The 26,842-nt window shown below is 38.2% G+C and overlaps 1 protein-coding gene and 1 long non-coding RNA gene across 3 annotated transcripts; both read right to left on the bottom strand.

Annotated features, from left to right (window-relative positions):
* Positions 1-994: 994 nt before the first annotated feature.
* On the bottom strand, positions 995-4,840 carry LOC145496158 (uncharacterized). Its single transcript, XR_014050526.1, has 2 exons — positions 4,488-4,840; positions 995-2,095 (listed from the first exon to the last, which is right to left on the bottom strand). It is a non-coding gene; the product is annotated as an uncharacterized LOC145496158 (long non-coding RNA).
* An 855-nt stretch (positions 4,841-5,695) lies between these two features.
* On the bottom strand, positions 5,696-25,357 carry LOC145496118 (prolyl 4-hydroxylase subunit alpha-1-like). Of its 2 annotated transcripts, none has more exons than XM_081475753.1 (12): positions 24,654-25,357; positions 23,195-23,523; positions 21,965-22,016; positions 20,672-20,871; positions 19,848-20,018; positions 17,970-18,040; positions 12,968-13,067; positions 12,075-12,128; positions 11,203-11,265; positions 8,986-9,054; positions 8,070-8,166; positions 5,696-7,209 (listed from the first exon to the last, which is right to left on the bottom strand). In XM_081475753.1, the coding sequence occupies exons 1-12, from the start codon at positions 24,994-24,996 to the stop codon at positions 7,139-7,141; spliced, it is 1,620 nt and encodes a 539-aa protein (XP_081331879.1). In that variant the 5' UTR covers positions 24,997-25,357; the 3' UTR covers positions 5,696-7,138. The 2 variants fall into 2 exon arrangements, with proteins under 2 accessions (XP_081331879.1, XP_081331878.1); XM_081475752.1 differs by lacking the exon at positions 17,970-18,040 and adding an exon at positions 14,780-14,850 and having other exon boundaries at positions 24,654-25,356.
* Positions 25,358-26,842: the final 1,485 nt, after the last annotated feature.

Genomic DNA, 26,842 nt, shown 5'->3' with positions numbered 1-26,842 from the left:
ACATGATGATATCACGTTACATAGTTAAGCTGTGAACGACAGGCAGCTAGAAATCTATATACAGAAAGAAGACGAGCCAGTTAAAATGTCTACAACTGCAACGTTTCTGCACAACATTGAGGTGGCGACAATTTAGAATCGCTTTAGTTAATGGTTGGAGAGCAAGTTTCCCAGCTCTATGAACTTTCTTAAATATTTCGATTTAGAAATTTTCTCATGTTCCAAATGTTGTGTAGAAATGTTGCAGTTGTAGAAATTTTAACTTGCTCTTCTTATTTTTGTAAATAGTTTTCTCACTGTATTTCGTTTTACGGCTGACTATTTAACAAGATATTATCATGGAATATACCATTTTGAACACAAACAAATATTTACAGGATTCAAAATCTTGGTGTTTTGAAAAACCTGAATGACAGAAATCAAAATTTTCGTTAGTTTGTGTTCAAGAAGGTATATGTTGATTTTTTTTGGCGGGAAAAATTCAAGGAGGTACCTCCTTAAAATTTTTGTCAAAGAAGTTGTCAGGGGAAACGCTGTGCAAATTTTTTCCAATTTTCCCGCCAAAAGTCTTAGTATATATAAACTAATTAAAAAATACTTCAGACTTATTGATTTGTCATTATTTTAATTAAAGTTATTTGACGTCAATAAAAGAAACGAAAGAAGACAAAACAAGTTTGCGTTTTTGTGTATATTACTTTTATTGAGTGAATAATATAGGACTTTACTGAATAGAAGTTAAGTGTAATGATATAATACAGTTTAAAAAATATCAGAAAAAAAGAAAAGAAAAAAACGGCGCATACGTTTTTTAGGCGCTCTAAGTTTTTTGGCGTGAAAATAAAAATATTTAAACATGGGTTGAAACAGAAATTTGTTTTAAAAAATTGGCGCATGCGTATTTAAAGCGCCCGCATTTTTTCTAAGTTTTTTGGCGGGAAAATTTAAAATTTTGACATGGGTTACCCTAAGAGTAAATTTAGGCAGTCAAGACAATGTTTAGAAAGCATTTAATAAACAAGAGAAACTGATTTTGTACAAAACTAACTCGACGGAATACGCTTGAAATAACTCGACAAAAAATCAGCAGCGAAATTTTTCATAAATTCTGGTTTCGAGAAAACTTTTTAAAATCACTTTTGGTTTCATGAGTCATTTTGGAAAAACAAGACAAGGCAATCCATTCTGAAATTGGTCCGTCAAAGAAAACTAGCAAAAAGTTGTGATTCTAAATACGAGGGCTAACTATAAAAATTTGCTCCTCATGGAAAATGAAAGACTTACGAAGCTCACGATAGGAGAACTCAGTGAATCATATGATAGAAACGTACAAGACTATAGAACAACAGTAGTGTTGCGTTACAATAACGACCGTTGAGAATATGCCAATAACGTTTTGCAAGGGAATTGTTCAAATTCAGGAAATGTTGCCGTATTTTAACTGGTAACTCAAAAAATAAAGAAAATAAAGTTTCTTTTGGTACCCAGCTGCTTTACCGTTTATCTAAACAAGCCAACAAAATATCAAAAGGACTTCACAATCTTCATTTGCTAAATTAACAGTTAATCTCCTGTTGCAATGCCGTGTAATGAAATTCCCACACAAAGCCTTGTTAACATATTCTCAACGGCCGCTAATGTAACGCAACACCACTGATGTTCAAGAGTCACGTACGCATCAGTCACACAATCCACCAAGCTCTCGTATCGTGAACAAACTTTAAGACAAAAGCATTAAAACTGGATTAAAATTTTGTACAGCAAAGCTCACGAAACATTTACCGAAAAACCTAACTGTAACTCATTCTTCGGGCGAGTTCATTTTTTTATTGATAGCCTTTGCGTTCTATTTAATTGTGAGGAAAACATCGCTAATCTAACGTTTAGTCTTCGAAAAAGACTTTTTCTTATATGCCCTACTTGTTGGTTTGAAAAAAATCTCTCAATCTGTCTTACTTTGGTCCTTTCTGTGCTTCATGTGTGTCTCTCTTTAGTGTCCTAACTTCTTAATATTGCATCTGGTGTCTTGTCTGGTCTTGCCTTTGCCTTCGCCCTCGCCTTTATCTTCCCTAAATCATCTGGTCACTGAGAAATCCTGAAAGAAAGCAAAAACAAAAAAAATTGTGTGATGTACATCACACTGAGCTTTTTATTATATTTGCACTCTCTTTGCAACTACACGAAGCTTTCTTCATCCTATCCCATATACATTAGCTAAAGAATTCCTGTATTGATGTTCTTTTCAATTGTCATCACCTGTTTGCTTGACAATGAACTGATTTTGTAAGATAATGGATCAGAAAACCTCAGCATTAATTTGCAGCAACTACTAAATTAATAATGCCTTTGATTTACATCCTGATTTTTGTGGCTCTTAAAATAGAGAGGAAAGATGTTTAGTTGAATTTGGACAGTGGTGGATCCAGGAGAGGGGTCTGGGGGGGCCGGGCTGCCCCCCCTTATTTTGGGTAAAAAAAAGAAGAAATCACAGAAGGAAGAAAAGCTGGCAAAGCAAGCAAAACAAAACTGCCCCCCTCCCCCTTAGCTCAAGGCCTGGATCCGCCACTGTTGGACTAGTTAGTAGACTATAGCACAGGCTTTGAATCTAACAATAGAAATGCTGGTGGTAAATGAATAAAAACAATGTGAAACTATTTGATTCATTAACTTTTTTTGCTGTTGTTGTTTTTGTTGCTTAAACAGTAGCCTGGGCCAAGATCAGCCTCAGCAACAATAACTATCGAAAAGCTTTCCTTTTGCATCTAGTACAATATTTACAATAAATGTACTCTCTCAATTTACTTTTACCCTGCCAACCTAGTAAAACAAACTATCTGGTGGCAAACAATTCTGTTTTTAAAAAAAATTTAACTTAAAGAAGATAATTTGTACACCAAACTTCTGTAATGAAAAAGGTCACCGTGTTCATTTGAGAAAAAAAAAACAGCATTTATTTCACTGTCGAGATTAGCATGATGCTGTGTGCGTGCGAGCGCTTGTGAGTGCTGATGATGCGAAAATTGTGCACAGTACGGGTGCGAAAATATGCAGTTCTGAAGAATTAACTTAAAAATTTGGAGTAATCTGTCAGGATGTAGTAATCAAGACAACATTTGTCAGTTAAAGTTTCAAGACATCTGACAATAATGTTGACAACAATGTGGAGATCAAAACACGACTTGCCTGTCACTTTCCTGTTACCTTCAAGCCATGTGACAGGTCCCAGTAAGGATGTAGCAAATGAAATAAGAATGGTCACTTAAAATTTCATTCTCTCTGTTAGTGGTAAATATGGATCAATTCTAGACCAATCTGTCAGTTGTCAGTAAGGATTTTGAGATCAAAACATGATTTTGTCAGTTAAAATTTGGAATCTTCCGTCAGTTGTCAGTACGGAGTTCAGACCAAATCATGATTTATTAGTAACATTTTGGATCCATCTGTCAGTTGTCAATAATTTTCTCCAGACAACTGAATTAAATACTTTATAAAGTAGACAAGTGATGAGAGTGGAGCAACTCAGCAACTAGGAAATATTGTGCAGTATATAAATTTCACAACTCATCCCCAGTATATCACAATAAGAAGGGAGAATTCATAATTATTTGAACTTGGGCTTCTCAAGGCCAGTTCAGTTTATGAAGGTCAACATTTTTTGAACCTCAGGAGAAAAGAAATTTCTCCCCATCAGTTAGTTCAGTTGCCCTCTTTGGCTGTCCATTTCTCTGCCGTTCATTCAGTTTTTATTGTCCGGGCAGAAACCAACACCATGTTGTGCTGATGATGATGTGTGGGCAGGGTACATCTGTCTTAAAGTTCCGAAATGTAATAAAACACAACAAAGTTGCTCCCTTGTCTTCTGTAATATTGAAATATCAGAAAAAAAACCTCCATGAAAATGTCAACGCAACGTGCAAGTAGCATCCGCGGAAGAACTGGGCACCATGTATAAAAATAACTCAAGAGGTGTTACCTTCGGTACAGTGTATAAGGAAGGATTAACTCTCTTACGTTGATCTTCTTTTGGTATGATATGAACAACTTTTCACTTCACATATATCAACCCGGGTCGCATAAAGAAGGAGCAGAACTTCACTTAAGGTAAAAATGCTTAGAAAATTAGGGGGTCTTCGTTTTAGAGTTTTTGGGGTCTTTTAGAGGTCTCCGTTTTAGAGACACCCCTTTTACCAGTGTTCATTCATGTTTTATTTTTCCCCAGAGTGGGGTTTTTTTTTACACTCTTGATTAACGTTTGTTTCCCCACCCTGGGGAATTCGTTCACTGAAAATAAATCCCCGCCTCTTACCCGCACTCCTCCCCACCCACCCCTCCCGCGGGATTTACATTGATAGGTGCAAAAGATGTAATCCACGAGATATCGATTTACTTTGGCTAAATTAATATCTCGAAGCATGTAAAAGTCTTTTCACCCATTTAAGTAATCAAAAGTAGTAATAGAACATAAATTTTTCAATACGTGTACATACCGTGGACGGTCAAAGACAACACTTTTCATCTCGAGGTCGCTTGCTGTTTCTGGCTCTTGAATAAGTAAGCGAATTTCCCTCCAGTTTGTTCCACAAGCAAAAGTTTGTGTCTGGGACACGTTTGGAAACATTTCCTCTCATGTAGACACGGCATTAGGCAAAGGTTTGTAGGCAGAAACTTCCAAAGAACCTCGTGCAAAGGTGGCGAAGAAAAAGTGTAAAAGACATTTGCAATGCAAATATTCAATTTGAGTCCCAGGGCCACCAGTCTTTCTTAACCGGTTGGGCTTTGGCCCGAGGAAAAGGGATTTTCAGTAACCGCCTGCAAGCAGACTCTTTTATTTTTTATTTATTTATTTTATTTTTACGGTAAGAAAAGGCTCTGCTTGCAGGTCGTTCAGTAATTAAATCAACACTGTTTTCCACCTGTTGATCTATAACTGAAACCTTCTTTGACAGAGTTAAGAAAAAAATCTCTGAATTTACTGAAAATTTCTCCCCATGTTAGTTCGGTTGCCCTCTTTGGCTGTTCATTTATCTGCCGTACGTTCAGTTTTTAACGTCTGGGCAGGGCTCACTCTACTGGTGTCATAACACCATGTTGTGCTGCTGATGATGTGTGGGCAGGGTGCATCCGTCTTTAAGTTCCAAAATGTATTAAAACAGCGAAGTTGCTCCTTTGTCTTCTTTAATATAGAAATATCCAAAAAAAAAAAAAACCTCGATGAAAACGTCAACGCAACGCGTAAGTAGCATCCGTGGAACAACTGGGTACCATGTATAAAAATAACTCAAGAGGTGTTACCTTGGGTATAAGGAAGGATTAACTCTCTTACGTTGATCGTCTTTTGGTATGATGTGATCAACTTTTGACTTCACATATACCAACATGGGTCAGATCAGGCCACATTGAGTTGCATTCCTAATGCTACCAAAAGTTTAACACTTGTCTTCCGTTTACTTAACAATTTACCCATAGCATGAGAGGATATCACCAACTTATAAATGTTGAGAAATATCTTGTGTTACCCCTCGTGGATTCCATGTGTAGTACAGTGGAAGAGGAGAATACACGGGGAACCGCTGGAAATCTCCGAGGGAACGCATGCAGAGAGGACGAAGTTCCTGCACCGGAACTGTAACCCGCGTCGGTTCCAATCCTTTGCGGCGGAAACATCCGGATGTACAAAAAAGAGGAGAGTCAAGAATAAGGAATATATAAACTTTATTTCCATTGCGTAAAAGTTTGTCATTGACCTGAGAGGGAAGCCTTGGAAAAATACTTGAACAAGAATGGATTACTTTTTATTTAACATTATAAAATTCTAATATAAAATTCTAATACTATTTTCTATGTATTGTTATCAATTTACGATTATTTCTTCATTACTCAGTTTTATGCCTCAGCTATAGTCACTATCTCTAGTTCTTTGTTCCTCAGCGCGCACAAAGCAACGCGTGAATTCGCCTTTTTCCCCTTTCCTTGGCACTAGTGTTAAAATTGCTAATTCTACTAGAGCGGTTTTGAATTGAGTGTTTAAAACCCAAACCCAGTGATCACTCTGGCCAATCACAAAGCACACAGACAATCAAGCGAACCAATCAGAACTCGAACTAAATACAAGCCGCTGATAAAAAGCGCGGGAAAACGTTATGGGCAAATCGCGATTTTGGTTTTACTTCCGATTGGACGAGAAAGTAGCGCGATATTTTTAAACCAATCACAAAGCGTTGTAATGCAAAACCAAAGCAAATAACAATAACTTTCGACAGTCAAAGGAAAAGCGCCCTAAGGTTACTAACAAAGATCGGTACAATTTCTAACACACTAGTAGAGTTGCCTGGCTTTGACAACGCAAAGATATTTTCTACCTTATTACGAAAACAGCACGTTTTTTCCTGTACTCATTTTCAGTTTTTAGGGGCAAGAGGTGACTCGAAACTGCGGAAAAACTAGAACCAAGTAATCACAGAGTCAGTCACTACAGAGACCGCGATCAACCAAGCAGAAGTCGAATGATTAAAAAAACCAATCACGCCAGGGCCTATTTCGTGCCCAGATCTGATGACGAACTGGGAGATGTGGGTTCTGGATAGGACATGGGGCAGGCGCGGGAAATGTCGCGCGCTGTCAACTCACCATTTCTGTTGGTCTTAAACGTGATTGGTCAATGCCTGACTGGCGAATGCCACTCAAGACAGGTTTGAATTTCTTGTTGTTAGATCTTTATGTCGGCTTTTTTAGTTCTTGGCCAATTAAAATCGAAATTATCGAAAACTTTAATTCCTGTCATGTGGCAAAATGCGGCGCGCTTTATAACATCCCCCCCCCCCCTCGAAAAAAAGATATTAAATCGTTCGTGTAACCAAAATGGTTGAAAACTGAATTTCTAAGAAGCTTAAAGGATAAGCGAAATAACTCGACTTGCTTCAGAAAGTGGTTTACAACTGTGCTGGAGGCTAATAAGCGATATCACACGTTGGCCATTTTTAGTGACAGACAAAATCTACTCAAGGCGCGAAAAACGCCTCCGAAATATTATATCAGTAGAAATATCGTAGAAATATAGGTATTTATAAAACCGACCGCCATTTAGTTATCTTGGTATTTTAAAAAAGTTATTTTGAGCCCGCTGTTCCAGTCAGCAGTATTACTCGTGTCGAGAAAGACCACAGCGTCTTCTGAATTCCTGGCCGCGTTCATGAATCCACTTGTTGGCCACTGAAAAACATGAACATACGATATTACAAAATAAAAAAAAAACAAATCCTTCTGAGGTTTTGCTTTCATCAGATACAAGACCCTCTAAGGACTTGACGTTTTACAAAGTTTATAGTTCTTCTGAAGATGACTTTTATTTTGATTTACGTTTCAGGAATCCTAGCGGCAGTCATTTTTGGATTGAATAGTGTTTGTCAGTCCATGGTGTTATAATTCTGGTGCGTTGAAACTGATCGGTCAGTTTAGCCGTGATAGTATTGGCTGTAACACGGGTGTTAACAGCGATTGATCAGTTCTAGAGAGCGTCTGGCTTCGTTTGTACTTGACCGGAAAACTCGCTTGAAGACTATTTCAATAACCTTTTCTGAGTAAGAAAAGAAACCCTCATTTGTCATGACTGTTCGATTCAAACGTTGTAAATATTGCGTTGTTTATTGTTTTCGTCCGCGATTTCGTCTCGGTTCACACGAACAAAGTAGGACACGGTGAATAGTTTTATTTCTTGGCGTCGCGCCTGGTCAGTAACGCCATTTATTATGTGGCAAGGTAGTCTTGAGTTAAATCCGAGGGTTCTGATTGGTTCTTTTTGGTCAGATTTTGATATACGAAGGGAATAGGCCGTGTATTTCTCACTTTTTGAAAAGCGGAAAATTCAAGGGCCGACTGCCATATAACAACCTGCTTACTAAACTAGCTTGCTCGAGCCGCACGGGTAAATATATGCCCTCGGATGTTTTTGTACGGACCTCGCTGCGCTCGGTTGGTACTGCAACGAGCTCGGGCCAATATTCCCGTGCGGCCCTGGCGTTCAGTTAGTAAGAGGTTAATATCACAAATAAATACATATTTACTTATCTTACCCCATTTACTGCCGACCAATACTGGGCAGCCAGCATGTCTTGTGCTATCATCACCGTCTCCACTGCGCTTCAGGTTCCACCAGAACGCAGCGTCTCCCTGTTGTTTCATGGTTAAAAGCAAAATATCAGCGGTATCAGAAGTTTATGATGCTAGTATTTTTAAACTTCTGGCGCCATTTAAAGCTAGTCCGTTCACCGTTTATTTTACAGTTATAATGGCAAAGCGCAGACGGGCGCGCCCCAACACCCATTCCCGGAGTTCGCGCCTGTCCAATCTCTACTGGTTAACATTTTGCTAGTGCTCTCGATGAATTTATAGAAGAACTAGAGGATGGAGACTATCTAAAGCAGGTTTCAAGGTCGATCGAAGCTCTTTCAGTCACATTTCTACAGGCGTAATGAAATGTTTGTCGGGATTTTCACTGAGAATTATTTCGCGCTAGGATTACAACTTCAAATCGTGGGTGGAAACCAGTTGTGATTTCAGTACGATTCGGTACTGATTCAGTGTCGCCAGAAGTTCCAAACTTGAAACGAACACAATACCATCGTGGGGGACTCCGACTGCCCTGGACTCCGTCGGGATCCCGGGTGGGGGTGGGGGGTACTCCCAGAAAAATTGGGTGGGGGTGTGCGGCCCGCTTTCCAAAACCCTTACCCCATTTATGACCAAAATCTGCGATTTTCCCTACCCTATTTATGACCAGACCAACCATTCGATAGCTTATTTATGACTATTGCGACTGACACAGTTGCCCTAAACATAGTTTTTGAAAGGCTTTTATTTATGGTCTTATTGATAAAGATGAAAAAGTAGCTTCTTCTTAAAAGCTAATGTGATTTATTGTAGGCTTAACGCGACTTCGTCAGGCAATGGGGAGCACTGCGTGACAATCTAAACAAATTTCTCTATTACCTTGCTAGGAAATAAAGTTGTGCCAACTTGAGTGAACACTGTGCCACCGCCTGCTTCGACATCACTCATCTGAAAACACGAGAACAATGAGTTAAAATCACTGAACAATCGGGACCAAGGACACTTGAAAGAGCTCAGTCACGGTATTTTGAGTTATTTTGACCACGAACAAAACTACTTTTAAATTCAAGGAAACCTGAAAATAGTAGTTTACTAAGATAGAAAACACCAAAGAGATAACAATAAAACATAAAAGAACAAGGATGGTTAAGGATGGAGAAGATTAACACGGATTACAAACGACGAACTTTGAAAAATTTAGGCTAAACTTTTCAAGATGTGCAAACCGTGACGTAACTCCTCTAACTGAAAGTTGTTATATGCTGGACAAACTATGTTTCAATACTCTACCACAAATGATTGCAAAATAATAGTTCTCAACAACTTCTTTTAGGGACCGTTCATTTTTTATGAGGGAGGGGGGGGCTGGTGGGATTTGGGAAGCACCATTTAAAAATCGCATGACCCCCCCTCAGCTTACCAATTTTTTCACATGCCCCCCCCTTATAGCGGTCATTTTTTGGGATGACCCCCCCCCCAAAAAAAAAAAATTGAACAAACAATATTTAGATTTCAACTTTTTTAATATTTCTCTAATATTTCCCCCTACTTCACGTTCTGTGCTCACTGTGAAGACAATATTTACAATCCCTATACTACAGAGAGCTGTTGTTTGAAAAACAAATCAAAAGAAAGAGAACTCAATTTCGGATCTCCTAGTTATGGCTCGCCCTGAGTGTGTGGCATTTGGCCTCTCATTGGCATCTCCCTCATCTGAATTGATGAATGCCCACAGTTTTAATGTAAAACAGATCAAATGTATAGAAGCTAAGTTGACGAAGGTCACGCAGGACAGAAGAACTAGAAAATAAGAGCAATTATAACAGCATATTTAAGGGCATACTCAAACAGCACATCAACAAAAGGAGAAGGAAAAAAGAAAACCGCAGAAAGTCAAATGAAAGAAAGAGGAAGCGGACTGAAAACAACGTCCAACGAGTTTATGGAATCTGTGTTGGAAACCCGCTAGGAAATGATCTTCCACAATGCCTTGTGTACCCTCCTAGAACGGCCGTCCCGGAAGAGTGTACTAAAGTTGAGGATGTTGCCACGTCGTTATTTAGAAGAGATGGGCCATACATCGCACAGCTCTTGGAAGGGAATTATTTCACCAATGCTGCAAGAAGCAGAATCACCACCAACCTTGAGCGGGAAGTCAGAGATTATGTTTACACCTTCATGTACCCTGAAGAGTACACCCTGACGGAAAGCATTGCTGCTTCTTGCAGCATTGGTGAAAGAGACTCCCATAGCAGCACAAACGGCGACGAAGAACTCGACGACAGCGAAGATGAAGATGAGTGCCAGTGAAAGTTGCATTCGAAAATAACAGTGTTAAATACTTCTTTTCAGTAGCTACAAATGCTTTTTGTTGCCAAACGTTTTTTTAAAGCAGAAGGAAAGTTTGTAATAAATTTGTATCCTGCCTTCTATGTTTATTCTATAGCAATGTTTTTGATATTCAAACATTATGCCATTTTAACGTTTTACTAAAATATTTCACGTGACCCCCCCTTTTTCCCTTATTTTTTTGGGATGGCCCCCCCTCGAAAGCCATTTTTTTTCGCATGGCCCCCCCCCCCCCAAATCCCACCAGCCCCCCTACCTGATAAAAAATGAACGGTCCCTTAGTTCAAGTTGTCATAACGAACAATTCTCACGAAAAAGGTTTTCTTATTCCGTGACACACCTTTCGACAGCCAAACCTTCACTAAAGTTTGCTTCCAGCAATGTCAAGCCATAAACTCTGACATATGCAGAGATACTCTTTTTCTCGGTTCCCACACATAGTATTGCCTCTACTGTATAGAAAACCTCTATCAAGCACTAATAGTTATCGACAGGAACTATTATCTAAAGCTTAAGTCTAAAGTCTGTCGAGACCCTTAATTGATTATATTGAAGTAAAATATTTGTTTGGCCGTTATAAGTTCTTCTTAATGCACAGTTTTTACCTTTTTAAGTGTAGATCATTCTAGAATGTATAAACAGCTTCTACGACTGCATAAGGATTGATTTCACTTCTATATCCAATTCAAATTTTACTTAATCTGTTTCATATTTTAATTTAAAAAAGGGAATTTTGCACTGACTTACGTAAGCCAAAAACGTAGCAATCCTATTGCCGGTACCTAGTGACGTGAACCTATCTTCATTGCCCTATAACAGAAAAACACAGGCACACAAATAGTTATGGAAGACATTGTGGCCGAGTGGTGCCACTGGTCTAGGGGAGTAGCTAAGGCTCGGTTCATACGTCGCGCTTGTGTCGCAGTTAATTCAAAATTAATACTGTCGCGTATGAAGACATGATTGATCATCGCAGTTATATACACAACATTTTTGCAGTGTCGCGTATGTCAGTCATCGGAAAATGTCTTAAACGTAGAGTATCCAATAAGGCGGACGAAGATACTAAACGACGAAGGGTTGTTGCGGAAAATTGTCAATCAAACGAGAAGGAGAAGGCTGACAATACAGCAGTATGTGTAGCGATATGTTCAGGTTAGAACTCCGGTTAAAACTGCAACTTGTCCTTGCAAAGTAGTCGTCTGAGCAGATCGCACCTAGCATATCAGCAACATGATTATCGAGCCAATGAGCCTTTCTGCCAGGTAGGACTGGGGACGAGAAAGGCCACGTTGTTTCTCTTTCTATGGCCAGACCAAATTTACGCATGCTCAATACATCATCATGATGTATGTATTAGGTTCAACACGGCAGAAATTCGACGTTTGAATCGGTGTCGCATTTCTGTCGGATAATGCGAAAAGACCAATCGAACGTGCGGCGGAAATGCAGCTGCCGATTCAGACGTCGAAATGCGACGTACGAACCGGGCCCTACTGTAACGACTACCCCAGCACCAGAGTTAACATACTGTACAATTAACAAGCTGCAGAGGGCACACGAGTACACACGTTATCCTCATGCAAATTGTTCACGGAAGCCTTTAATATTTTTCTTACTCGGGCAAAGTCATAGTGTGGTTCGTAATGACCAGCAATTCCATAGTTCACAATCTACAAGAAAAAAAATTAAAACACATATGTAAGCAAAGACGAAACTGGAATATTAAATTATGTGAATGAGCCAGAGATTATGAAGAGTAAAGAGAATCAATAATCATTCCCTCTCAAGTTATTTTTAGACATGGTACCCAGTTCCTCCGCGGATAATATTATCGCACGCGTTGCGCGGAGGATGAAAAGCGCGAAAAGCCGACTGAGATGACTGTTCACGTGAGCAAAATTCGTCACATGATTGGCTGTTTCTAGACCCCCTCGGGATTTCCGAAACAGGTTAGTGATCTAAAAATAACTTGACAGGGGTTCCCTTGGGAATAAGGCCTTTAACGGGGGATTCACTCTGTTACCCTTCAGCCTCTCTTGGCATGACCCAGTAAACAGCCAGACATGGCTGGTGTTTTGCGAAATAGGCCATTTCCGAGTTGCCGTTTGCCTCTGTGTTAAAACCATTGTTGTGCGAAACCATTGTTTTGAAAAAGGGTTTCATCTATAAGTTCATTTTCATGCCAATCAAACTCATTTGATAAGAAAGGTTTTGCAAGAGGACTCGTTTTGAAAGAGAGGCAAAAAGCAACGAGGAAATGGCCTATTAAAGGTACCCTCTCTACTCAGCCCCCCTCCCTCCTACCCATTCAAACATCCTTGAAATTACTCAATTAACCATTCAGTTTCCTAAGTTCTAAAATGTTTTGAACATTACTGAGCAGTTTGGAGGATTAGAAGTTTCCAATCATAAATTGTAACGATCAAATAGAGACCAATTAGCAATCAAATTGATCGCCCTTTTTCAGCAGTGGTAATATTTTTCCTACCCCTCCCTTGACAGTACACACCTGTAGTTCCTCAGCAGTGTCCATAGTCAAGCCTGTTACATCTTCAATGCGCAGACTCACTCGTCTGATGAGTTCGTGGTCCTCGTCCTTCAGCCAGCCACTTACAGGAAGTAAACAAGTAAACAAATAAACAAAATAAACAAAACAAAAAAGCCAAACAAACAAACAAAATATAAAAATTCAGAAAAGTACACAACAGACAGTAAACAACGTAATAAATGAAATAAATTAACAAAAGAAAACAACCGAGAATTCAAATAATTGCGGGTTCAAGAAATTCTCACATACGGGTCCGTAATAAAATCAGTACTAATTTCCCGGATGGAAAACCAATCAATAAGCTGCAGAACACTTTACAGCACTGTCATTTAAGTGTCAATTCAAACGCTATTTTAACTTTCAAAGTTTACAATTATCATCTGTTGATTATTGTTGATCAAGTTAAAATGTATTAATTCCCTTTCTCATTAATTAAAAGGAATGGTTTTATCTCGATGGACATTTTCGATATTAAATTGAAGATGTTTCTATCAGACGCTCGTCACTACTGTTATTTATGGCGTCACGCTTCTCGAGCGTAACATAACGACGCGGCTGTCACGATTGTCACGCTTGAGGAACATTGTGTCACGGCCCAGATAACGTTTTGAAGACCCTGATGTTCTCATCTTTGCCACAATCACCGTTACTTAAATATATGAAGTGCAATTTTTTTTTTGAAATAAAAAAATAGAATGTCTTATTTTAGCCTTATATTCAGTCTTCATGATCCTATGTTTAAATGAAGAATCTTCAAATCTACAATACGTTATGATAATGTTTATCATGTAAGTTTATATTTTATTAGTTCAAGATTGGCTGTAATATATTTCGCTTCATTATCTCTGAGAATTTAGCGCTAAGTCTGGAAAATCATATAGAATCGCTTTAAACATAATTATTCAGTTAGGTCTACAGTATAACGCGTTATATCAAATATCAGAGCAACGTAAAATCAAGTCAATTAGTGTGGATTCAACTGTCTTTCTATATTGTCAGCCATTACAAACCGAGCATATGAAGATGTTACAGCTGTTATCAACATAGGCTCATTCATATTTGATCGATAGTTTAAATCATTAATAATTACGTAGATGGATAGCGCAGTTCTTTGGTTGGTTAGTTGATTCTTTCCCTCGATCGATTGACAGTTGGTTTGTTGGCTAGTTTCTTACGCTGCTAGTCTGTCTGTCTGTAGGTCAGTCAGTGAGTCGTCAGTCCGTCCGTCCGTCCATCAGTCAGTCAGTCAGTCAGTCGATCAACAGTTGGTTCGTTGGCTAGTTTCTTTCATCACTTGTCTGTCAGTCAGTCAGCCAGTCATTCAGTCAGTCAGTAAGGTCCCGGTCAGTCAGTCAGTCAGCCAGTCAGTCCGTCTGTCCGTCCGTCCGTCTGTCAGTCTGTCAGTCAGTCAGTCAGTCATTCAGTTCGTGTGTCCGTCCGTCAATCAGACAGTCCGTCAGTTGAGAATTATTAGAACCTTGTTTACAGTTAGACATTACCTGGCATTATCTGAATTCAGAAAATAAAGTCGTTGTTGTTGTTACCAGATTTAGTTTACAAAGTCAAAAAAAATTATGGTTATTTCTTTGGATTACCAATAGTCACTGGTTTAAAAAAAAATTATCCCCGCAGGTTTTCTAAACGACTGAGGCAATCGGGACCGTAGGATGAAAACAGCCTTCACATTCTAGCCTGTAAAAAACCATCCCTAGAATCTCTGCTCCAAGCAATCACCAAATATGAATGAACCTGATAAAAACAGCAGTAACCAACCTTTTGCTTATACGGTAGGACGCATGTTCGAGATTCCCCGTGACAGGATGTTGGATTGTCGCACGACGAAGCTGTTTGGAAACGTTTGTGAATAACACTAATTAGTACAATTCTACCATTTTACCAAATGCTGCAGCCTGATTGGTGGAGCAATCGTTCACTATAAGCCATAAATGCGCAACCAGTGACTCTTGAGATCTTGTCTACAAATTGTTGATATTTTCTCGTTTTTCTGAAGTTTTGGAGGAAGATTAAGAAATACTACTCAATAATAAAAATCCTTAGAAGAGGAAAAGACGAACGGCTACCATTAAGTGACATTAAAACTCGAAATTGCTGACAAAACCGATCTGCGTACATGCACAATTGCAAGTTACCGTGTGAGATCTTTCTGTAACGCATGTTGTTCTACTTACAACGTAGAGAAGTAATCAAAAATTATCACGTGAAAGGCTTAGAAACCTCGAACTTATGATCTAATTAGTTAATAAAATAGGTTTGACCTCGCAAAGCGAAAGAAGCGCTGTAACATTTTTCTGTTGTTCGGGGTTGGGTTAGGAGGTTGTGGGGGGGGGGGGGGGAAGGATATTGTATCAGAAAGATAAGTTTGTCACAGACCTAAGGAAATAAGCCTGGTTGTTAAAGATGCAGAAAGGGTACAGAAAAAAAGAGATGTACCACTAAGTCAACAAATACTTTTAGGAAGTACCTTGGGAGAAATTGAAGGGCAGTAACAATAATTCAATGTTCTCTTATCAGAACTTATTTGATTACCTTTTCGACGTAAAGGTTATTGGTTGTTTGGCTTGAATTACGGCAATGATCAAGTAAAATAACATAGTGGTTATAAAAAAAAAAATAATAAAATCCGTCTTAAGGACTGTGTGCAATGACTGGAAGCAAATGATATGCTGTTGTTAATCTCACATCCCAGTACCTTCCAACATACTGCACCTCCCACTGTACCCATGCCATTCCGTATCTCACGCTCAAAATTTCTGGTACACAGAGTCTAGATTGTAAGCTTCCTCCCAACACCCTGTGCGTCTTAATTATACTAAAACTGCATGAATATGTTGCGGCTCATTTTTGAAAATCATGCTTTCTTCATGGTGACCTGGAAAATTATTAGTCGTTTTTGTATCGCAATTTTCATGTCATCACGTTTTTTCTCTGTTATGTTTGCCATTATTCAACAGGACTAGCTCTCGAGAAATAGTCGCACAGCATCTAATTAAGGTTTAAGTCGGGGTGACGCCTGTGCCATCATGTTTTAAATGTTAATGTCCACAGATATTGCATCACAGTTCGATGTCATCATGAACAAGCTATACACTGTGAGCCAGTGAGAACAAAAATAATAGGCAAAATGTATGATAAACATTATTCAAGAGATTTCATTGGTTCTAGCATCATGGTATGAGCAATTCTATTTGAGGTTGTTAATGTTTTCAAATATGTATATTATTTTTTGTTTTCGTTTTGTGAATGAACATAACATACGGCCATTTCTGCCTGCAAGAAAGCCAGTTAAATCCACATAAGCCTCACAGGATATTTCAAAGAAAGTGAACTATCTTTGGTCTTTTATCTTCCCTAATGCCATTCTTCTTAAGGTGGCCTGACTTCTTTTATATGAAAATAGTGGACAATTTTTAAAGAAAGACAGTTAAATCCACACGAGCCTTAAGCGATATCTCCAGGAAAGCGAACTATTTTTGGTCTTTTATGGAAAAAAAATTTTTTTTTTACTTGTAATGGTGCTTGTCATGGTTGTCACACAACGTTCCTTTCCCACTAACAGCTGTGTCAGTGGTGGAGTGTTGCGTGACAACTCAAATAACGGCTGCATAGACTATGTCACGGTGGGCTGGCTTTTTATGTTTAAACCTAATTTTGACACGACTCTGTGTTCACAAACCTTTTGCTAACTCTATGTTCACTTGTCTCTAAAGTTCCATCATCAAGAGTTACTGTAGCACGTGCAAGCTATATAATTAGACAACAACATGCAAAGAAAACCAAGCTGTTACTATTATGCGTTAATTGTCACATGAACCTGAAGGGAAAGGTTACCAAGTTAAGAGCTTTAGTTAGCCTTTGCATTAATGAAAACAATAAAAGAAACCACCATGCACAGCATAATAAATAGCACAACATGAAAGTACTACTCAGTAGCTTTCATTTGAATGGTCACACACTAGGGTTTCATCGACAGACCTCAAAGTTAGAGCCACCTTGTACAGCATAATAAACACTCAGTTATTACTACATGAAAGTACTGCTCAATAGCATTCATTTGAATGGTCACACATTAGGGTTTCATCCACACGCTTTAAAAGTTAGAACCACCTTGTGCAGCATAATAAACAGTACCACATGAAAGTACTGCTCAATATAGAAAAAGAGGAGTATTTATTGTGACAAAAACTAGAGCTAAGCTTTACAAAATGCTATAATATTTACATAATTTGATGTCTGTTAAACCTGTAAAACATGTTTCCGCTCAATAGCTTTCATTTGAATGGTCACACATTAGGGTTTCATCCACAGACTTAGAAGCTAGAACCACCTTGTACAGCATCACAATTAGTAGCACAAAAAGCATTCCTCATGAGGTTTCATTTGAACACTTGTACCCTGGGTTGAAGTTTGATTCACAGACATAAAAGTTAGAATCATATTTATTTGACTCTGTCAGAGAGTTGCACATGTAAAGAGTTGATTTCTACAAAATCAAATAGTCTCACATCAGGCTTGCTGAATACATAAAACCATTTGATTGACAGTTAAATGACAGTCCTGAAGTCACAAAAGATCAGCTTGGTGTGATAGCTTAAATAGCCATTGGGCTTTGTTGCATAATTTCACAATGTTGCATAATTACACAAAGTTGCATAATTATGCAATGTTGCATAAATATTACTCAATATTACATAATAACACAAATTATGTGAAAAGCAAAGTCAGCCACATATGAAGCAGAATTTTGAGCCACATCTGCCTTGGATAATGTTTCATATATTTTCACAATTTCTAATAGGAATGTTAATAAATCATTAATTTTCAATTAATATCTTAATATTATTAATTTTCTTGATGATCACAAAGTAACAAATGTTGACTCGTTGTGTGTAGTCGTGAAACATAAGATTAACTGCAGTGACTGATACAAGCAATGGCTCATTACCTTTTACTAACTCTATAATTTGCATGTTCTAACAGTCCTGTTGTTGGACTTCTTACTGTGGCTCGACGAAGCTGATTATAAGAAGGTCAATAACGCATATTAGTACCCAATCAGCATGCTTAGTGGGAGACACACGAATTTGATTGGTTCAATCTCCAAATGTTGACATGTGAACATGGTTGTATTATTCTTCTTGTTCATGACAGAAGTCACCAAAATTATTTTTGCAAGCTAATTAAAACTCTGTCATGTGCAAAGCTCAATTCAAATCTTTTAGCAATGAATTGTTAAAGATGTCTTGGTAAATGGCCCATACAAGTTCGAACAACCACCAGCAGTTTCATTAAGGGCCAGGCACTAGGCAAATTGAGTGGCTTTTCATTGATAATTTATATAGTACTGTTGCTGTTCTCTCCTATTTCCTGAGGCAAACAATCTCCTAAAAAATTAAGCTTTTTTTCAGGTCATAGAAAACACGATTTTGCCAACTATAGTACATGTTATCTCCTTTTTTATCTTCAAATAGTGAAGCAAATTAGCCCAATGATGCATAATTTAGCAAAATTGGCCCAAAAAGTTATATACACCCTTTTTGCACGAAAGCCTTCAATTTTTAACAACTTATTTACCAAATAATATGCCAAAACATTAATAAGACGACAACATATTCATCAACTCCTGCAGATTTTCCGGTTGTCTAGTCTCAGAGATGCTATAAAGCTCCAAATGTGCTGTGTTTTGGAACATTTTTGACTTGAGATGTATGTTGTACCTGGCTAACATTGTATGTTTGATGTATCGGAAACTACAGTTTTGAGGTTTGCTTACATGTAAATACACAATTTGTTGGGGACATTTTGTTGTGTTCTTGGGCAAGACACTTTACTCTCACAGAGCCTCTCTCCACCCATGTGTATAAATGGATACTGGCAGACCTAATGCAGGGGGTAACCCTGTGATGGACTAGCATCCCATCCAGGGGGGAGTAGAAATACTCCTAGTGATTCACTTCACGCTACAGAAATTGGGATAAGCTCTGGCCTGATGGGCCACTTTGCTCATATGTAGACTTTTTGCTGGGTTCAAAACAATAGTGTGCAGAGTACATGATCTTTATTGTTGAAGTGCATTTTTTCCAATTCATTTTTCAATCAGAGAGTATGGTCTGCAAAGCTTAATTAAGAAATTAAGGCTGTCAGCAACCCTGGTTTAACAAGCTTGAATGTCGAAAACCAGACAAAGCAATGAAGCAATTCTTGTGGTTCATAACGCAGCAGCAGCAACAGCAGATAGAAAAAAATGTCAGCTTGCCGATAACATTTTACTTAAATTCCACAATTTATGAAAATAAATCTCACAAAAACGTAAAAATGGAAAAAGACATATACATGTATCCAGGTGAAACTACACCCACTTTCAGGTATAAATAATGAAAGGGGGAAAGTAAACGCATAATTTTCAGAGCTTGACCCCGTCCACACTATGCTAGAGAAATTTGAAAATGGAGCTTTCTTTCTACAGTTAGGCCTATACCATCCACACTAATCCATCACAAAAACAGACCTTTTTGACAACACTCTTCAAACCGGAGAAATTTAAAAACGCCAATTTTTCATTCTCGTATGGACAGAAAACATTTTGAAAACAGAGCTTTTCAAAAATGATGTCATCGTGATAATAAATGTGATTTCCCTGCCCAAGTTTTCCTCAACCACGAATCCAGAATGACTGGTTATTGTTGCATTTGTGTAGTGTGGACGAAAACATCTGCTGGGTTTCCAGAGCGAAACCTCCATTTTCAAATTCCTCTCGTGTAGTGTGCACAGGGCCTTACGTTATGGGAGTTTTATAGACGAGAACAAGAAAGAGTTACATTACCCTTGGCGCAGCCAGTTCCTTTATTTTGTTCATCTCTGACTCTGATAAAATGTTCCGCATAATAAGTATCTCGGGTTTGACAAACACTCGTTCAAATTTTGCAGGCCTGATTTTTAATCTTGGTGTAGCACTGTGGTACCAACACGTCATTTTACTCTGTTCCCATGCAGTCTGTAAAAAAATTTCAAAATGATATGACATGTGATTGAACAGACACATGGACAAGAGGAAATACAGTCGAATCCCTACTAAGCGGCCACCCTAGGGGAAATGGGAGGTGGCCGCTTAATAGGGGTTGGCTGCTTAATAGGGGTTTGCCTATTTTCGGTTAATTTCTTAGTGAACATGGAGTCACTTCAAGACAATTATGATAAACATGTGTTTGAATGTTTTTATCACTCATCACCTTCTCTTTCAGACTCTTTTCTACCATTGCCTTTTCCAAAACAAAGTTAATTTACCTGTAGCAAATTTTGGGTGGCTGTTTAATAGGGGTAAAGACAATGGAAAAACCTTCATCAGGATGACCAAAAAGTGGCTGCAGCCGCTTAATAGAGGTGACCGGTTAATAGGGGTTTTATTTACAGTATTTTACTGACAGTCATTTTGGGACTTAAATAACTGGTCACTTAATAAAGGGTGGCTGCTTCATAGGTCGCTGCTTAATAGAGGTTAGACAGTGGTTATGAAACTGACATTTTTGTTGAAGGGGTAATTAATATTGTGAAACGTAAATTAAAAGAAACTAGGATTTGGACCAACCTGAATTGAAATTAAGCTCAGCTCACACTCAAACTTGGGTACCAATTGTGCAATCTACTCACCAAATTTCTGACTTCCCCTCTGCACAGCCTTTCGTAGTTTTGGAAGGAAGATGTTTGATGCCAGTCAGCTCGCTCACTCCTTGGTTTCACTTTCGTATCAGTGATAATTCCAGTATCACCTCTGCGACCAGTCTGCTTGTACATCTTAACTTCTTCCCCAAAGTATTCAACATTTCCTTGAGCTCTTTCATGTGTGGGATCTACAAAATAGAAAATCTAAGTTAGAAATCAGCACGGGAAATGTAAATCTGCCACTTTTGAGTCTTGTATTTGACCATGACTCCCTACTCACCCCCTTAGAAGGGATTTGGCTGCATTTTTGTTTATTTAAATTATGACCGAATATCTCTACTCTCGAAGGAGACGCGTTGGCCTCATGGTTAGTGTGCTCAACTCCTGAGCAAGCAGTCTGGGTTTGAGCCCTGGCCGACGACATTGCGTTGTGTTCTTGGGAAAGACGCTTAACTCTCACAGTGCCTCTTTCCACCCAGGTGTATAAATGGGTACCAGCAAATTTAATGCTGCCAGGGGTAACACTGCGATGGACCAGCATCCCATCCAGGAAGGAATAGAAATAATCCTAGTCACTTCATTCTACAGAAACTAGGATAACAGCTGGCGTGATGGGCCACTTGGCTTGTATGCAGTCTTTATCTCCACTCCTGCACAAAAATTAAATGTTCCTAGTACTCTAAGATGAAGTTGTTGAGTGTTTTTTTGGAGGGAGTGAGCAAATTGCAATGTTCAGGGAATTTGGTAATGGTTATTTGTAACAGAATCTGCCATGACTCTATTGCAGAACAAACCTTAAAAGAAACTTGCAATCTCTAATTAAGTTGGTTGAACCTCCCGCTTACTCAAACTGAAATCATTTTCCCTTGGTTATACGTACTTTTAGTCACTTACTATCTCAAACCCCCAACATCTCGAACTATTTTTTGTTTCCCTTAATCAAGATTGCAGGGCTCAACTGTATAGTAAAACATGAAGCATTATCAGTAAAGGGAAAAAAAAATTTCTTCAGCTGATGAAAGACTTCTCAAAAAGCCTTGGAATAGGATTCAAGAAAAGGGTTCTGCACTCTATTCTTTCCTGTTCTTTGCTTTCAACAGGCTTTGCCGGTTTCATTTTGTATCACTGATGTGCAAGGTCATGCAAGAAACTACTAAAAAAGTATCAGATGTGAAAAAATTTATGCCATTCGTGAATTGTCCATTTTACATTGAAATTGTTTTAAATAATGTGTCAATGACCAACAGAACATATACAAACAACCTTAATTTTTTTACTTACCAATTTCTACCATCTTGTTAGAGTACTCCAATGCTTTTCTAAAGTTGCCCCGCTGCAATGTAAACAAAAGAACCAGTCAGGAAATGATATATTTTTTGATCATGCCACAGCTAAGATAGTACATGTACGCACTTAGCCTCATGCAAAACACAGATGTATATCTCTGTTTAGGTTGTTACTTGATAATCAACTGAAGCTGATTAACTGACTTGAGGTATTAACTACCTTTATTTATTACTTACTTAATTTATTCATTTTTATCTACTATTAAAGATGATTTCCAGTTGGTACTGCACACTCGCAAGAGTATGTTTACATTTTTTGTTTTGTTTCATGTATGACATCACAAAATGTGAACTTTTTGCAACTACTTACATGATATCACTTGACGAAACAACTTAACAGCTGTAAAAATCAATGAAGCAGTTGGAAAAAGAATTTGAAAAGCCTCAAAGATAAGGTATGTGGCTCATAACGAATAACTTCAATTTGCATTCCATCGAGTGAGAATTTTCATGTTTATAAACATTAGGGTGCTGAGACTGCACAGTACGGACTGGAGATCATTTTTAAGTACCATAATCTTAGTATTATAGAGACATGTCTACTAGAAAATACACTCATAAAATTCATACTAAACTACATGTATCCAGGAACCAAGTGCCGAATATTATATATGTCCCCACTAGTAAGGATATTGATGATGTCACTTCCCACTTTTTCATGAATTTGCTTGTGCAAACAGTCACTTTGTCTATGTAATAAAAAGAAAATTACAGTGGCTTGAAGATATGAATTAGACATATTTTCTCATGTTAAAAGCAATATTTTACTCACTTGCTGCACCTGTTCGTAAAGTATTGTGTTTTACAACTGGAAAATATAATTCATATCTTCATGCCACTGTCTAACACCTATTATGTTAATATAAAGACAAATGTGGAGAATTTTGAAACCTGACATTTACATGTAGGAAAATAGCTGCCCTTAATTGCCACAGCAGAAATCCTATGAAAAAGTTCTTAGGATGGTTAAGGTTTAAGATTTAAATGCTTGATTCTTGATCATGAGGGATGTCGACATAAAACCAGATATAAACATTATAAGGAATAGATAGCAACCATAGATACTAGTTCCACTAACTCTTTACGTTTGTTTTTACAAGTTTATGGTAAACAAGGAAACATTTTACAGCTACAAAATAAATAAGTATAGTTCAATGTTCCTCACTTTGTACTCAGAAAATGCCAAGTGATCATACACATCAAACAGACGGACATCTTCAGTCTCATTCTGTTTGTTGTACTGTTTCAAAGCTTCCTCCATCCAGGTCTTCGTGTAAAACATGTCACTGTTGAGATATGCATGTCGTCCCACATCATAAACTTCACCCACTGTCATTTTAGGTGACTGCACTGACCCAGGTAATTTTCCAAGAGCAAATGACGAAGGTTGAAGTTGGTATGTGTCCTGAAGTCGCAGAAGTGCCGTGATTGCTCCGTCAAAGTCTTCTTTTCCTGGAAATGCTTCTTTATGCTTGGTAATAGCATCACTCACAGCTGCCAGACAAAAGCATGTGATATGATGATCTGCGAACTTAATTCTCCTCGCAATAAAATTGTGAAGTATTAATGCGTTACTTATGAGAAAAAATAAACTATAAATCATAAGCTAAGGAAGGTTGCAGTTCAAATTTATGTAAATTTTATTACAATCATCCATGTGAAGGTAATCCTGAAAATGACTTTGGATGATCACAAAATTTGCTCCAATCTGAGCAGAAACCATATCTGGATAAAGTGAACAAAGACTTTAGTTTGTCAGTCAATGATAAGTCTTGTCTGTTGGAACTGATTGGTTAGTTTTGATGTGATCGCTGACTGTCAATGGTCTGTCAACAGTGATTGGTCAGTTCTAGCTAGTTTTGATCTGTGTATCAGGGGTTTCATAAACATTTTCAGCAAGAGGGCAACTGCCTTTCACAGGCAGGCAAACCGTTTTGAACTGAACGTCTGTGTAAGAAAAGTTTCCTTTAGATAGTCAAATCAGGCAGGCAAAATCATTCTCACAGCCGGTCAATTTGCCTGGAGCCCGGCCCCTGTGTATCTGAGTATCATCGTAGGGGATTGAATAATTTTCTGTTTAAGTACCAGATTCTACAGATTCTATAATATTTCAGTTTCAAATTGAGTAAAATAGCCTAATCTCAAGAATATTACCAAGATGCAGTTCTAACGGGAAAACCGTCATTAAAAAATGTTCATGCATAAATTAAGACAATAATGACAACTCATCAAGCTATGTCAATTAGAATTGGATTAAATCAGTGACTGACACGTCAGCCAAAATTAATACTAAGGGAATAAATAAGCATGGTGTTCAAAAATTTTCTCGTATTAGTCTTTAGTCGTAAGATTACGCACTCTCGAGAGTGTAAAATTGATTGCATATAATAGCTTAAATTGAAGTCCTCATCACAAACGTGAATTAAAATAAAATTAAATCAGATCTCCATAACAATATCGATATAATTTAAGGCAAACAAGCTTACGTGGGTAGCTGCTCTCCAATTTTATAACTGAGAGAAATTAATCGGCGAGACAAATTAAAACGAGTTGTTATTGAATTCATCACCTCGATAAAATGCAACCAAACTTATATGAAAATCTCCCTGAAAAACTAAACTTACCCTCAGAATTGTCTAGCTGAACTAGTCTTTCTGCTTCGGGCCATTCCTTGTACATCCTCCTAATTTCGAGATAAGAGTTTACGGGATGTCCTAAATATCTTGATACATCCTCTCCCACAACCTTATGCGCGGCGTTCACTTTAGCGAGAAACTTCTTGAGTTTGGTCAGCCTCTGTTCCTCTAAATTGACATACTCTTCTAAAGTGAACCTCAATTCACGTTCTCTGTACACTAGGTTCTCTAGATCGATTAAGGCCGTGAACACTTCACCTTGAGTTCTACTCAAAATCAGGTAAAAAGTCAGTGTTAATAGGGAAAATCTAGCGCAGAACATCTCCGCCATTTTGCAGACCCGCGCCACACGCAAGTAAAATGAACGAAGTTCTGTGAGGTCCTAGACAAGGAAGACATGTACTATTGAGAATTTGAATATTCATCTCATAAAAAAACAAACAAACATTGCTAATTTTCATAATGACGTCTAGACCAACGCCATTTTGTTGTCTCCTACTCATTACAATTGCAAATTAGTGCTTAAGCTAGAATAATGGTGTTTTGAAGAGCGAAAGCCCTCGTGGAAATGTCGCTTGGTCCTAAGGCACAGAAGTAATTCTTACAACCAGCGTGACACAGGAATGGAAAACCTGCCAAAAAGTGGATGAATCGATTCATTCATGAAAACAATCAATTATTCATTTCATTGAAGCTGGAAGGAAACATGGCAAACTGCACGTTGAAGTAGTGGAAATAAAATACTTCAAATACTTTTTGGAAAGCGTCTCAGCAAAGCAGTGACACATATTACTCGTGGAGAGCGGAGCTCGTTGCACTTACTACGTCATATAACACTCTACCTAGTTTTCCCTCGAACCCTCGGAGTGGGGTACACTGGGATGTGTTGCTGTGAGGTCTGCCATGGGAGAGATTTGGTCTACAATACGTTATAAGCTCAATACCGGGAAACTGATTCAGTGGCACAAAAAAAATTTACTCTAGACTAGGAAGGAATAATTCACACAAAATGCATTTGAACATGAAGAATACTGAAAGCAAAAACCGATACAACGTAGAATGATTTTTGAAGGTGTACTATATTTCGGCTGGCCAAACCAGCCTTCTTTAGGTACAATGGAAGATTTTACATTGGTGCGTGTTTTTATGTTTTTTTTTGTGTGTGTGTTTTTATTTGAACATGGTCTGATGTAGGGTAAGTCGCTTCACAGCCCCAGCTTCACAGCCTCAACAAACATTTGCAGACCTCCCACCGCCCGGGGTAAATATTCTCAGTAAAACTGCTATAACCTCGAAGCTGCTATCAGTATCCAGTTTGGTTTTAATAAATAAATACAGACTGTACTGAACTAAGCATCAAGCCTTCCCCTTCCCCACCTTCCTGCAAGAAGCCTTGAGCCTGGTTCACACTTGTCGGATAAGCAAAGGTATAAGCACAAGCCTAAGCACAGGAAAATACTAGTGTGAACATCCTCGTGCTTATGCCTGAGCTTATCTCACAAGTGTGAACCAGGCTTTATATTCGAGTTCCAGCCTTTTATTCTAAAAAAAAGCCAAACAACTTTTGCCTTTTAAAAAAAGCTAGGCCTATATCCCAAAAAGCAAAACAATCAATATTCTAAACAATGGCCAAAATAGCCCATATTCTAAAAACAAATACGGCTAGCCTATATTCTAAAACTGAAGGCGAAATAGCCTATATTCCAAAAAAGGCCAAAATAACCACCTACATTCTAAAAGAGACAGCCTGTATTTAAGGAAAGGCCAAAGCAAAGTTATTATTATATATATCTGTATTTCTAACCTGTAAGTGTTTTGATCTGATGGTAATATTTGCCTTTCTGAAGCATGATAGTTTGAGAAAAAGGGAAGACACGTAAGACAGTTTCATTAAGATTGGCAGACATCATATCGCAACATCCCTCTTCACCCTAGCTACGATTTTGAAGCACTTGGCCTTCAGCTGGTATCAGCTGGCCTTTGAAGAGCCTTTTCGATCAGTTCCAGCTGGTATTGAAAATAAAGTTTGCCACACAAAATTGGCTTAGCTGGATAAATCCATTAGTTAAATCAATTCTTCCGATGTTGTCTTTACACAACTGCCTGAACGTTTCGCTTAAAGTTTACTAGGGGTCTAACAAGAGAATCAGTACCACGGCCTGTCTTTGAAACAATAG

This window comes from Orbicella franksi, chromosome 8, assembly GCF_964199315.1.
Source record: "Orbicella franksi chromosome 8, jaOrbFran1.1, whole genome shotgun sequence".
NCBI lineage: Eukaryota > Metazoa > Cnidaria > Anthozoa > Scleractinia > Merulinidae > Orbicella > Orbicella franksi.
The sequence above is the reverse complement of the archived record's forward strand: the minus strand, read 5'-3'. Positions and strand labels throughout refer to the sequence as shown.